Source organism: Phaethon aethereus, assembly GCF_964289735.1.
Source record: "Phaethon aethereus genome assembly, chromosome: 3".
Classification (NCBI taxonomy): Eukaryota; Metazoa; Chordata; class Aves; order Phaethontiformes; family Phaethontidae; genus Phaethon; species Phaethon aethereus.
Genome location: NC_138576.1, coordinates 36,509,399 through 36,525,009, shown reverse-complemented (window position 1 = coordinate 36,525,009; position 15,611 = coordinate 36,509,399). Strand labels below are relative to the sequence as shown.

General features: G+C 41.0%; 1 protein-coding gene across 1 annotated transcript in view; it reads right to left on the bottom strand.

Annotated features, from left to right (window-relative positions):
• The window catches only part of SENP6 (SUMO specific peptidase 6), a gene marked incomplete at both ends in the record, with an annotated part of 84,358 nt that extends 70,265 nt beyond the window's left edge, over window positions 1-14,093 (bottom strand). The window contains one exon of the mRNA XM_081997940.1: window positions 14,042-14,093. Coding sequence (XP_081854066.1) covers window positions 14,042-14,093 — 52 coding nt within the window. The remainder of the gene's footprint in view (window positions 1-14,041) is intronic.
• Window positions 14,094-15,611: the final 1,518 nt, after the last annotated feature.

Below are 15,611 nucleotides of genomic sequence, written 5' to 3'. Positions count from 1 at the left end.
ACTTGGGGAAGGAAACGAATTCAGGCAAAAATACCTTAAGCGACAAGGGAAGGGAAAAGTTATTTTTCAACCATATCAGTTCCCTTTTCCGTTCAACCACTCTACCACAGCACAGCAATGACAGCACAGCAGAGGTAAAGGGCATCCAGGAACCAAGACTGTTTTAGGCACTAAGGATACCAAAGAAATCTGCATGGAACCATAGCCTAACCTACATTTATAGGTACAGATTTAGAGATCCATTACTTAAAAGATGCTTTAACTTTCCTTTCCCTAAACTAGCTGCAGGTGCAAAAAAACCATCAAAATCACTTCCAATAACAGGCAGTAATCATAAATTGACAAGTGAGATATTACATGAAGCACAGAGTTCAGTAGTAAAGTTCTGTGATGCCAGTGTAATGTCCATAACAAAGTATGGACATTCTTTTACACTGAAGGCAATTTAATTTCTCAGACAGCTAATAAAAAAACCCCACCCTTTCAAGAATGCAATGTCAACAGAAAACCAATGATAAATACAGAGCATCCACTCCTGGACAAAAAGTTTGCAAACCAGAAGCATTCATAAGAGGTCTGTAGTTCAAAGACGGAAAATCATCTGCATATTCTGATAAACAACTTTTTTTTTTTTCTTTCAGGACTTTCATACACATTGGGTTGCCTACTGTGCAGAATATCATAGAGAATGATTGGACTCAAGAACACAGAACCGTGTAAGTTTGATCATTTGCTGAACTGTGTTTAACATTTTCTAAGTATTAACATAGAGTAGTACAGTATCCTCTGTAGGAGGATAAAAGGAGGATAGAGCTTTGAAGTATGTTAAACATTTTCTTTGCTATGTCTTTGAAGTTTCTTCTGGTAAGATAGTGGTGGTAACCACACAACAGACACCTAGTGTTTCTTGACCTTTTCTACTGATTCTCCCAACAGAGATGTAGAGGTATCGCCCAAGGATGCTGCCCTTATGATAGCATCAGAAAACAATGCAGAAATACTTCAAGATGGCTTCTTTATCTACCCCAGCAGCAAAGGAATGCTAAGGAAAATGTGGACCCATTGCTCAATGAGACAGGAACCTAGTGACAAAAGACATGGAAAAAACTGAAGAACTTCATCTTTTTTTTTTTTTTTTTGCCCCTTCAGATTTCACTTGTAAATTCTGCCCTCTGGCCTCCCACCTCGCCAACTCTACCAGCAGAATCTGTGGGAATGCAACATCACTCATTGTCAAGGAAGGTATGATTATGGAACACTTAAGCCAGTTGTACGTATAGAAGCCCACAGGATCAGACAGGATGCATCTGATGGTGTTGAAGATGCTTGCCCATGTCACTGTTAGACATTCAATATTAACTTTGAAAGGTCAAGGCATATGAGAGGTTCCCAATGACTGGAAGAACACCATACCTATCTTCAGGATAGGCAACAAGGATGATCTGGTGAACTACAGGCTAGTCTGCTTCACCTCAACTCCTGATAAGGTTATGGATCAAATCCTCCAGGAATCCATTTCCAGCTACGTGACAGCAAGAAGGTGAACAGCCAGCATGGATTTATGATGGGCAAACTGTGCCTGACTAACCCAACTGCATTCTACAGTGAAATGGCTGGCTGTGTAGGTAAGGGGAGAGCAATGGGTGTTGCAAGGCCTTTGACATGGTCTCCCAGTAGGTCCACATAGCAAGACTAGAGAGACATGGACTGAGTAAATGAATGAGAAGGTGAGGAGAAAACAAACTGGACCATTGGGATCAAAGGGATCTACCAGTACAAATCCAGCTGCTGGCATCCCTCAGCTATCAGTACTGAAGCCAAAACTGTTTAATGTTTTTGTTAATTATTTGGATGCTGAGACCAACCGCACTCAGCAAGTTTGCAGATGATACCAAATTGGGGGAAGTACTTGATACACCAGAAGCCAGGGCTGCTATTCAGAGGGACCTGAAAGGCTGGACAAATGGGCTGACAAGAACTTTGTAAAGTTCAACAAAAGCAAATGCAAAGTCCTACATCTGGGACCAATTAAGCCCATGCAGCAGTGCAGGCCGGGGGACAACTGGCAAGGAAGCACCTCTTCAAGAGCATCTAGGAGTCCTAATGGACAGCTAATTGAACATGGGTCAGCAGTGCACCCCCACAGCAAGGAAGGCCAACCATATGACACAGTAGCAAAAGTAGAGCCAGCAGTCAAGAGACATGACTCTTCCCTTCCATATGAAACTGTTAACTGGAGTGCTGCATTTAGTTTTGGGCTCTCCAGTACAACCAAGACGTTGACACACTACAGCAAGTTCAGAGAAGGGCTGTCAAGATAGCCAGGGGGATTGAGCACATGACATATAATGAGAGGCTAAAAAAGCTGGGTTTATTCAGTCTTCAAAAGCAGGGAGGGAAGACAACTTTTTTGCTGTCTTCAACTACCTAATGGGAAGGCAGAGAGAAGATAAAGCCAAACTCTCCAGAGAGATGTACAGCAGAAGGACAAGAGGCACTGGACACAAGCTGGAATGAGGAAAATTACAACTCAATTAAATTATTTTTTGCCATGAGAGTGCTCAAGAGTGGACCAGGTTGACCTGAGAGGTCATGGAGATTGAACAAAACCCTGAGCAACCTGCTCTAAATGGACTTGGTTCGGACAGGAGGTTCCAACCCACGTCTCTGCAACCAGCAGTCACGTAAAAACAGTGACTACTCGTAGATATAAAGCATCACCTACGGCAACTGCACCATCATCACAAACACTTCCAAAATTAAGTACCTCTGTCACTTTCCTTCTTTTCTCTCTGACTAAGTCTGCCACCCACTCAAACTTTCCACACAAGTAAAATAATTTGAATAATATCAAAAGCAGTTTGCAACAATAAAGAAAAAGAAAACCACCAAAAAAAGAAACAAACAAAAAAGTATTTTTTTCATCTCTAGCATTATGAACATGTATAATTCTCTACTTACTTAAGACCTTTATTGCTAGACTGGAGACATATTAAAAATTCCGAAAGGAAGAAGAATGTTTCAGTGATTTTATAAGAAAGACAAATGCAGGAGAGATATCTTCCTATTTTATAGGAAAAATTGGAGGATAAAAGGTTAGGATAGGCTAGGGACAATTTCTGAACTGCCAAATTACTCTCAAAATGTGAAAAAGTATATAAAGCTAAGAAGCCATTTCAAGGAAAATGACACTTGAATAAGAATTCCAGAATACAATTTCTGTGGCAAATCAGTATGTGATGTTAATCAAATTCTGAACACTGGAAGAGTTTTATAAGATAAACAAAACACAGCAGGAAACCTTACAGTATATTAGGCATCTGATTTGCACACTTCTGATTTTAGATTTAGTTATGCACCATGGGATCCATCTTCATAAAAAAAGCTAAGCTTGTTCAACTGAGAATATAGCAGCACTAAACAAACAGAAATCTATTTTTAGAAAGTGCTGACAGCCAGTTACATACCAAATAAGACTAATAACCTAGCCTAACTACCTGGAAATTAGGTAACCAACACTTTGAGAAGGTTTCCAGGTTTGCTGCAATAATTGGAATACCAGGTTCCAATAAACCACTGTATTGGTATACCGAAAGAAAGAAGAAAAAAAAAAAACACAAGAATTTTTATTATTTAACACTTCTGGATCTATCCTGCGAACTTTCAAAGACTATGTCAGGTAGATGTTATCCCCTCTATAAAAACATACAGAAATTGAAGTCCAGAAAGGTTCCATGACTTCTATGAAAAAATAACTTGCAAATGTAGGACAAAAGAAGAAACTTGAAAATGTAATTGAAGCAGAAAAAAGCTAGACACTTCTTTGATATTGTCAATAGTCCAAAATCCACCTGAAATGGACAGCAAAAAAAGCACACAAAAAGAAAACACTCAACAACCAAGAAAAACTCAGTAATTTGGCCAAATGAAAAAGGCACAACTCCGTAAAAGCTGAGTAGGGAAAGGACAACAGGAGGATGAAAGAGTTATAGTTAAACTCTGAGCTGTGAGAAAAATTTGCATTTGCCTTTCTGTAAAGGCCAAAGACCTCTTTTTTTCCCCTGCTCTTAGTGATACTGGCAAGCTTTCATACCCATACGAGAGGGCAGTCAACTGGATTAGATTGCTGATACGGCTGAAAAGTAATACAGACTAGCTCCATCAACACTTCCCTCCCCCCCGTCCACCCAGGATTAGTTTTCTGCCCACTTAGTTCCTTCAGCCAACTTGCCATGAAGCCAGAGAAGTGCTGGCATTGACTCAAGCAAAACCGTGAGCGCAGTGTCTCTCGAGGGGCAGCAGGACTGTCACTCAGAGCAGCACCGAGCAGTTGGGTAGGCCTGGCTGCGTTGCAAATTGCTGGCACAACTACTTGCATGGCCATAGAGCATGGCCCCACGCATGGGGACTGCTAACACAGTCATGCAAACACGCATACAGTTAAAAATCAAGTAAATCGTGTCTGTTTACTAAAAAAAAAAAAAAAAAAATCAAATAAATGCAACACAAATATAGGCAGCACCCTGCTCACACTAGGTACATTATATACTTCAACTCCTTTTGCAATTAGAGATCATCAATACATTGAGGCCTGATGTAATGCAACTACATTACTGCATTAAAAACACAGAAATCTTTGTAATGGAAGTATCAAACTTCACTAAACCTAACAGCAATGACTTTAAGGAACAACTGCTAACTAAACAGTGTGCTAAAATTCACAAAGCAGGCTTTATTATTAAAAAAATAAAAATAACTTTAACATCCCTGGAAAAACAAACATTTTGCTCAGTAATTACTTGTAAAGGCTTGAGGAAGTGCTATCAATCAACTAATTTTTAACATAATAAAATAACACATGCCAGCTTGCTAACTGCACCCAGCTATGTATTTACTTTTCAAAAAATATCATTCAAAAGACAGCTGAACCAAAATCGAACTTCTTAACAGACCATCCTGCAACTGGAGATGAGTTTCAGCTGCCTTCATCCAAACATGAAACTCATGCTTACCTTGATCTATCAGTTCTTTCTATCACAGGGCACAGAGAAAGTCTTCCAAGTAAGGAGCAGTGCCTTTTCCATGTAACAAAAGCTTTGCTAGATGACAAAGAACTTCTTTACTACATGAATGACAGTTATTTTCTGTGGTATTCGTCAGGTAAAGATTCAGGTACAACATACTTACGGCAGAACTAGTAATCTCAGTTAAAGATTTACTGCCCCGCTGTGCCAGGTATAAATCATAATAACCTGGACCAGAGTAGTCCAGAAGTTCACTTTTGAAAGTTTATTCCCAATTGTAAAGGATGCTTAAATTGCTTCTTGAGCAGTAAGCCTTGGTAGAAATAAAGTTACAACGGACTCTAGTAAGTGTTTCTAAAAGAAGCGAGTCTCAGAAATTACAAAGACAATTGTAAATATGAAACCTAACATCTACTGCATAGTTCAAATTCTCATATAATGGGCTCTTGAATAATCTTTCTGTTAGACTGTTGTATTAAATTCTGTCCTCAGCAGGATATTCATATTTTGCTAAATGAGCCATAAAAATTGGACATGGCAAACAAATACAACATTATGTCCTACGATATTAATAAAAATACAGTAGAATGAATTTTAGTACAAGTGAAACAACTGTATGGCACTGAATAAAAACATTCTCATGAAAATAACAAGTATTTTTGCAGCTGTTTCTTACAGGCATAGATGTCTAAGATTACATAATATTAATCATGTCATATAGTATTATGTTTTACCACACTAGTGAAATATTATTAGTATTTATCATTCCTCAAACATCATTGTGGTAAGTCTTATTTTAAAAAAAACAAACAAAAACACCAAACAGGGAGACTCTGCTACAGCTTCTGTGGTCTGAAAACAAACAAACAATGCAGGAAGGCTTTGCACAGAGTTTCTGAATCATCACTGTTCTTTATTTATTATCATTCAAGATTCAGTCAGAGAAAGATATGCCAAATACAATGTCTTTCACTCCAAAATATTCTTTCACAGGAATCACTGGGACATGCATTCAGAAATGGTTTCTTGCCTCATGCAGCACTTACAGCACTTGCCCTTTAACAAAAACTTTTTAAAGGCCTGCTGACCAACCTGGGAAGAATAACCACAGCCTGTTATTCCCTCCAGTCTCCAGCCCTCACCATAAACTTGTTCTGTGCAGAAGTTAACCTGTTATTTAAAATAATTGAATTTCCCTGGGCAGAATAAAGCTGCTGTTACAGAAAAGTATTTATTCTGAAGTTTAAATTATGTACTAGACCTTAACCTGACTTAACAGCTCACCAGAAAGAGATGAAAGTGGGAATGTCCAGCTCCTCTCACATGCAGAGTCTGTCTGCTCTCCCCAACCCAAGCCATTGTCCTGCCTCTCCTGCTTACCCTTCAGTGAGCAAATCCAACAGAGGATTGGCAAAGCGCCAGTCTGGCAAGGCAGTACACAGCAAGTTCCATCTCTCTGGCCATAAACTGGTAAGCCTCAGAGGTGGTGGACAATATGAGACACGCGAGGCTGCAATTCAGGGGCAGGAGGGGGCAAAGGGAGAAGAGGAGCAGACCTCTCCCTCTCCCCCGCCTGCAACAGTGAGCCCTGAGACCAGCGCAGCTGCAACACATAGATCCCTCTAATCAGTTAATAATGTTCTGTTAGTCCCTATGCCCAAACCAGTTAATAATTTTAAGCCTTGCAAAGAGAACCAACAAATAGCTGGCATGCAGCATTACATCCAAAATGGAGTCGCAGCATGATAAAAGAAGCAACATCACAGTTCCCTGCTTTAGGGAAAACACACCCAATTTATCAGTACCCTATACAAGACAACAGCATCGCACCTTAATCATTTTACTATTCTTTGGACAGTTTATTTTGAAAGAATTATTTTCAAATTTGATATCCATTCTGCAAATTGCTAGTGTACATTAACTGCAAGACACTAGTACTCACGCATTTACTACAATCCTTTTAATAACCAACTACCCCCGGATTTTAGAACATATATATTAGAACATAATTCCTTCCACAGATGATTTAGAAAAAAGTTATTCAAACAACAGCACTGCCAAAATGGTATTTCTTTAACTCATAGCAGACATTACACCACAAATAAAAACAAAACAACTTCTCAAAAGTTATTTGCTCTTAATCATTCCTGTTCGCTACAGTACCCAAATAACAATTAGTCATTCTGTATTCTGATTTATACTAGACTGTAATTCAGAGACTGAATTCCATTTGGCACAATCCCCAGTTCTGTACAGGGAGACTACACCATATAAGAAAATTACTAAGTAAGTTTTCAGTACTTTTACGACATTCTATTCAAAGTACCCAAAAGACATCTCACAAATGCGTCCATGTACTAATGAACTACTAAGCTCTACTTACAACATGTTAGTAGTTCTCAAAAAAAGCTTCCAACCTAAACATGTGTCACTGACTTAGGGAGTGATTTAATGATTAAAAATACATTATTTGATTTTAATCCATTTTTTAAGAACTGGTTATCTTTTCCACATTTCCTAAAGGAAATGAAATTTCGTGGCCTCAGCAGCAGAATGAAAAACATTTTTTATCTTGTATTTGTGAAGGATCAGGGAAATAAAGATTGCCAGGTAATTCTTTTTGCATCATGACATCCATCAACACAGGCTGCTGAGCACCCACTATGGAACTGCCATTTACTCCTGGGAACACAACATTCATAATCAACTGACTTGAGATACACACCCCCCCCCCCAAAAAATGTCTAGCTATTTGCCCGTGAGATCTCTACTCCTCTGCAAACAAAAGGGTTTAATAGCTATTAGTGGGAAGGAAGGAGACAAAATAATGAGATAACTAAAAAAAACCTCACAGTCTTATAAAGCAATATATTTAAAAGTGGCAACTGTGGGGATTAACCTCATGTTACAGGACCTGCTACCACATAAAACACCTTGACACCCCTCAGTTATCTCAATTAAGAGACACAGCTAAAACTCCATAGAAAAGGTGAAGTCTGATACTGCACTGAAATCCATTATAGTCTTCCAGAAACAACAGTTAATAAAAGCCAGAGTTGCTGTTCAAACCATTACAATAAATAATCCATTATGGTTTATTCTTGTACATAAAACAAGAAGAAAAAGACTAAAATATCCCAATAGGCTCATCACAAAAGTATCTGTGCAAGCAAGACTTTGCATAATGTTGGTTTATGCTTGCTATCAAGCCACATATTGATGTTATTACTATTACTTTTATATTTATACTTGCATAAAGAGGAGTATAAGGTTCTCTTTTAGGAACATTATAAATTTAAATTTTTTTAAATTATTTTTTGGCCACTAAAAAACAGTACTTTCTGTACTTTTTCTGAGGAAAGTGTAGTGCTTTGCTATCAAATCCAAATGTCAGAAAATAACGGATGAGGCATCCCATACAAGATAGTTACTCTCACACCTGAAGCTTCTATGTCCCGCTTTGTGCAAAATTATTATAGCAGCAGCTGCTTAAACTACCAAATAATAAATGCCTCCATAATGAAAACCAGAAAATTGCACACAGATGCTTTCCAGCTCAGAAAGCCAAGGACAAGCCTGGGCTACTAGAATCCTATGTCTCAAAATTAAAAAGAAGGTGATGATGTGGAAGAGGACTTGGGCACAAGCTATTATTTTAGAATGTGCTACCAAGCATATTACAACATGTTATAGAGCATTAATAGATAAATTTAGTTTTAGTATCTTTCCACGTGCTTTAAGCAGCAGCCTGTCCTTCCTTAATACTTCATGCTACCTATCACCCAAGTTAGATAGGCACATACAAAAAATGAGATGGTAAGAAGATAGTTTCAATTTTACTTTGCTGAGAAATAGTTTTCAACAAGTGGGTTTCATTCCTAGAAAATAATCTGTCATTGAAGTCAATGAGAAGGTTTCTTATTCTTAAAACCACTGGAAAGGAGAGATGAACAAAGCTCTGAGAAGACATATAGGCAGTGCTGGAAAGAAATTCTGTATGGGTGAGATAACTGGGAGACATAAGCAAGTCATAGAAGAGTCACGAATTTCCCACTTTCAGATAGAAAACTACTCTCAAGAAAAACAGAAGACAGGAACAGAACATGTCTGGACATTGATGGGACTGATGCAAACCAGAGAAGAATTCAACAGCATAAAGCAGAAGTTTATGTTATGATAAAGACACAGAAGAAGGTGAACGATACCTGAAACATCCCTTCCCCTCATTTTCAAGCTAATATTTATCTCCACTAGGTGATAAACAAAGCGTCAGGGACTGATTCAGAGACAATTACAACAACTAATAATTAAATTTCACTGTTAAGGGGAAAAAAAAAAAGATAACAGTCATAGCAGGTAGAAAAATTTCAAGTGTTCTACCTGAATATAAACTTCACTCTGCCCTACTGATTTGTATTACTCCTGTCAGAGATTTCTCAACATGATTAGAAGGAAAAAAAAGGCAGGAAAGGCTGACCACCACTTCAAATGGCAACTCTATGTCTATACACTAACACACAAATGCTGTGCATTTTTGTACCACTCTAGAACCTCAGCTACCTTGAAGAAAATACACGAGTCTACAACCCTTGCTTTGGTGAAGACAATTCTTTACATGTGAGCTGAATGAAAACCAAAGCAGTCTTCTAGAGTCCTCTGGCAGACAACTGTGAAGTTTCTTCTGCCACTGCTAATGGGTAGTCCACATAGTTTTCTCTATTGTTATTAGGAAACCTGTAGGCAAGAAAACGGAATGAAAATTGAGCAAATTCTTATCATGATTGCACTGAAATCTCTCAACAGCTCTGAAGGTAGGGACTGGCAACATTCCTTAAAAGGAAGACTCCTCAAAAAGAAACTTCAGTATTGGTTCTCAGCATCACTATTGTAACCACCAGGAGACTGAAAAAAGAAAACAGAAAGGAATAAAACGTTTCTCCTTTCTTCTGGAAAATACATGCATTTAGGAATAATTTAAAGTGTGCCTCTTATCTACTGCACAAATGTAGGGAAACTTTAAATTTAACGCTGGAAAAAAGAAATTATAATTTCATTGCAACTCAGTAATATCCAAAGAAGCAGAATATAACAGAAGTTCCCACAATTTTTCTTCGAGGTAATGATCAATACTCTCCATTCCTACACATTGAACATCCTCCTATTCTAAATCCGAATAGACTTGCCTATCATTGCTTTATATTTTAGTTGTGACTATCAATTAAAAAACACAGGATTCCTGCAGATGGAAATCTCTGATCACTATTTCTAGTCCTCCAAATCAAGAAAGAATTCCCATGCAACAGGACTACTCTGTTATTGTGAATTTCTGCATATTCTGCCCATAACTTTCATAAAATCATAGAATGGTTTGGGTCAGAAAGGACCTTAAAGACCGTCTAGTTCCAACCCCTCTACCATGGGCAGGGACACCTTCCACTAGACCAGGCTGCTCAAAGCCCTGTCCAACCTGGCCTCGAACACTTCCAGGGATGGGGCATCCACAACCTCTCTGGGCAGCCTGTTCCAGTACCTCACCACCCTCATAGTGAAGAACTTCTTCCTCATATCTAGTTGAAATCTACCCTCTTTTAGTTTAAAACCATTGCCACTTGTCGTATTGCAACTGGCCCTGCTAAAAAGTCTGTCCCCATCTTCTCCAGGCTGAACAACCTCAACTCTCTCAGCCTCTCTTCATAGAAGTGCTCTCTTTGAAACCTTACTGTAGGAAAGTAAATTCAGAAAGGTTTTACTAGTTTCATTTGCAAACTAGCTTAAATAACAAAAATAAGGTACTTTCCACACTTCTGAATTCTAACAATCCTGACATTTCAAGAAAAGTAATCATGTCTTCATGATTCAATCACCAAAACCAGCTCATGTGTATCAGTGGATATAATACAGTGGATATAAGAAAATGTATCAACCATTAGCACAGCTCCAGAATGATAACAAATGCAGCTTTAAAAAAAGAGTCAAACATTATAGTTCTAGGGATCTTCTTCACATTTTCCATTAATCAGTCTATACAACACAGCATAAAAAATGATGACACATTAGATACACAAAACTGGACAAAACCCATGTACTAGTATGAATCACTGTGTTCAAGAATGGCATTACCAGAAAGGCAACAGATAAATCACGCAAGGAACACCCTTTCAGAAAGACCATATTGTTTTCACTGGAGAATAAAATAACAAAAATATAAAAAGGAAGCACTTCAACAGCAAAATTGCAGCCGTATTTCTTCATAATAGTACCTGTTACACTATATGAGAGAAAAGCAGTATCTTACTGGACATGAGGAATCAAAACCAAAATTCTGAACAACTATCATACCTAAAAGCCATTAATTTCATTTAACTGTATGTTTATCTTGAGTCTGACCAATAGTCAACATAAGCATGACAGCACCAGAAGTTTCTGTATACATATATGTATGCACACATACATACAGAGTTACATATTTACACAGCAGTTTCCCTTAAACTAAGTTCAATTAGTGATAGATCTAACATCCATTTGGCACATAATTCATTTGTTTTGAGCATTAATGGCAGGGATGGACAGAGGAGTCCTCCCCCTCCCCTTTACCAGCCTATAATATAACACTTCCAAAAACATCAAGTAAACAATTTTGGTTGTTGCTTACACAGACTTCAACAGTCCCTGAAATATACACACGCAGACTAGTTATAGATAAAAACTCTAGGTCCATGTATTAATCCTCATCTTGCAACAGAAGTTGCCATATTTCCTACTTCATACACCTCTACCCCATTTTTCATAGAATCATTAAGGTTGGAAAAGACCTTTAAGATCATCAAGTCCAACCATCAACCCAACACCACCATGCGCACTAAACCATACCCTGAAGTGCCACACCTACACATATTTTGAACACTTCCAGTGACAGTGACTCCACCACCTCCTTGGGCAGTGTTCCAACGCCTGACCACTCTTTCAGTAAAGAAATTTTTCCTAACATCCAATCTAATCCCCCCAGTGCAACTTGAGGCCATTTCATACCATCCTATCCTCTCGTCCTATTTTGTCCACGTCACACTTGTTTCACAAGTCTGGCACTCTTGTGCTTGTCTAGCCTTTAGATAATGGTGGTTCTAACATCATTAGGTTGATCTAATGTGCTCCTGTATGTTTCCAGATTACAGACTGACAACCCCTGCCCCCATATACATATATTTTATTTTTTTCTATGCCTTTTTCCTATAAAGCCAACATCCCTAATAAGAACCTCTCAAATAACATCTGAAAGCCTTCTTTTTCCTTTGCTTCAAATCAGTACAAAGTTTACCAGATCTTAATAGATCTGCTACAGTACTATCATCCCATTTGGACCTGGGCCACGCTCAGAAGTTTTTTGTCACCATCGTCCATTAGGCCTTCTTCACACATGTGTGCACACTCACACACTCTTAGAGTTTCTATCACATCATCAGTCCTAAAACTAACGTGCCCCAAATAATGGGGAAACACAAAACCAGCTGGTAACTCGGTTCACCAATCATGTAATACTGAAACTTCAAATGGGGATGCTATCCAGTGGTCCCGCTGTTGGAAAGAGATCCAAGAAGTAAATATGAAATCTGTTTTTTCTTAGACATCTGTCCAAACAGCAAGTAGCCAAGGTGCATGCAGAAGACAGTGACCAGTCATCACCCTGACACTTTTAGTTGTCACTGTCACAGTGTCTCATTGCATTCTGTGGAGAGAGTTCAGGAAAAAATGGAGTGTCTGCATTTCTCCCCTGAAACGTTTTTAAGGTAGAAGGGAGGTAACGTGACAGCAGTTGTTACCCATAAAGAGTTTCTGAACATCAGAATTCCAAATTAATTATTCAAAACAAAAAGCAGTATTTTGTTCACACAGTACTTCTATCCCAGAACCTCTAACCCAACATTCCTCAGCAAGAGAAAATTCGCAAGAGTTCTTTATAACAGAGGTACTACTAATGCTAAACTTATCCCTGACTTGAAAAAGTCTACTTATTAAGAGTAATTTATTTCATTAACCTATCTTTTTCTTCATTATCATCATGGCAATTTAGCAGAATTTAGACTATTGGCCTATGTCATCAGGATATGCGCTTACAGCAATTTTGCAAGACTACAATACCAGTTTGTGGGTTTGTTTTTTTTTTTAATCAGTGAAACTGTAAGGGCTCAACAGTTAAAGATATTCGAATTTCAGGATACTTTTTGCATTATAATTACGAGCTTTACAGGGAAAAAAAACCCACAAAATAACAAAACCATACCTCAAAAAAATTACTCGCGGCTTTATAAACGCTAAAGGTTTCTTTCCGTTGCAGCTGACAGATTCATCATCATCTTCGTATCACAAATGTAAGAATGACCCCCCTCCTAAAATTAACCTCCGTCCCAAACCTTTGAAGTAGCATTTTAGAAGCAGAGGAGACTGATTTGATGGTGGGGGGAAAGGGTACGGGCTAGGCCGGGGCCTGGGAGCAGACTGAAGGCAGGGAGACGCAGCGGGGAGGCGGCGCAGCAAGCCTCGCTTCCCCTCCTCACCTAGCGCTAACCTTGCCTGGCCGCCCAGCAGCCCACCGCCCCTCCGAGGGAAGATTCCTCCCGCTGCAAAACCGGCCCTGCTGCACCAAGCCCAGGCTGCTCTCAGCGCTCTGCCCCTACAAAGAAAACACTGCACTTCCAAAGCCTCAGAAAATTAAAAGAAAGAAAGGAAGAAAGAAAGAGAAAAAGAAATCAAATCGCCCTCGCTAACCCCTCCCTCAAAAGCAGGTCTCTTTCACCAAATCAAACCACCCCTTACGGCACCCACCCACCCTTCCCCCACCACGAAGCCACCTCTCATTGTCGTCGTCCCCCAAAGGGGACCCATTCCACACCCCCCCCCCCCAGATGCACACACACGCCCGCCTCCCCCATTCCCCAGTCTGTACCGTGCCCCTTACTGGTTGCCAGAAGGGAAACGCAGCCCATGGGCCACAATTCCCCTCCTCTCAGCCATGCACGCACCTTCCAGAAACAAGCTGTCTCTGCAGCCGCCGCCGCCGCCGCCACCGGCCATCTTCCTGCTGCCGAGCCTCGCTCCCTCACTCCATCGCCCAGAGAGGCGGCGGGGCCTGGCCCTTCCCCCGGCCTGCGCGCTCCGCCGCCCACCCCCACTGCGGAAGGCTGGGTGACCCGCAGCGGCGGCGGCGGTGCCGCCGAGGCCCGGCCCTCTCCCGCTCCCCAGTCCGCGCGCGCGGCGGCCCGGGCCGTGCTGCCTTCCGGCCCCCGTGCAGGAGAGGAAGCGGCGGCAGCGCGCCCGCTCCTCCCTCACCGCGTCCGCCACCAGCAGCCCCCCGAGCGGCTGCCGGCAGGGCCTGTCCCAGCAGCCGCCGATGGCGCCCGGTGGGGGAGCGGGGCCTGTCCGGGACTCCGCCGGAGGCGCCTCCGAGCGCACGGAGAGGACAAGGAAAAGCTGCGCGCCGCGCTGCCGGCCCTCTCCTCCATGAACGGCGCGGCGGGGCCTGACCAGCGCTGGCCTGCCGAGACCCCTGGATCGCCCGCCCCGCCACCCGCAGCGGGGGCCGCCGGCTTCCCCCGGCCCCCAGGCGATAAAATGGCCGCAGTAGGGCTGCGCCCGGTAATGCCTCGGGCTCTCCCGCTCCCCCCTTGATCAGCTCGGAGGCAGCAGCTCCCGGGAGGTGAGGAGATGGATCGCACTGCCTAAAATGAATGAACTTCGCCGAGTGCGGGAGCCCAGGGCGCACGAGTGGGCCCCCGCCGACCTCGCCTCGCTCGGGCAAAGGCCGTACAAATTCTTACCAATCGTAAAATCCTCTGTGGCCTTATCACGGCATATTTAAATACAAAACTTGGATTCTGCAGCGTTGCCAAGCCAGCTATACAGAAATTGCAAGTCGTGGCCTCGGGTGTATTTGACTTTTTAAAATGAAAAAAATCCTTTTTTAGCGTGTAAGGTTTTACATTTTAAAAAGCTTTCTTGTGAAGCCCAAGTACCTAAGTACCAAAACCCTACAGCCCTTAAAAACTGGAAGGTAAATTCTGACAGTCTAGAGTTAGGGAAAACTAGATACTCCTTTCTTGGACAGGTTCCTTCATCTGAAATTCTACTGACCCCACTTTCACTGCAGAATAGGGGATGTTTTATGTCAAATTTCAAGTACCTAGTTTCTAAAATGACTAATCCCTGAAAAATGAGCTTCCAAAAATGCTCGAACTTAAGAGTTTGTAGACTGAAGTCCTAAATTAGTGAAGTCGAAGTACCTAGTGCATGGGAAAATTAAAAACTAGAGAGAGGAAAACTGTTTTCCTTTAACTCTTCTAAATTCACTGTTTTCATTCCTGAATTTTCTGTATTGACACCAACCATATTCATAAGCCAATGTGTTTAAAAATACTTCAAGCGAGACTGCTCAATTTTTACACAAGCAGGGGGTAAAAAGAAGCAAAGAAGAGCACAGAGCTGGCCTGGAAGATGACACGTCAGACCGCTCCCCCAATGCTAAGTCATAGGACCAGAGCTAATAAGCAATTAAAAAGAACTCCAAAACCTGCAACGGTGCTGGCAAACTTACAT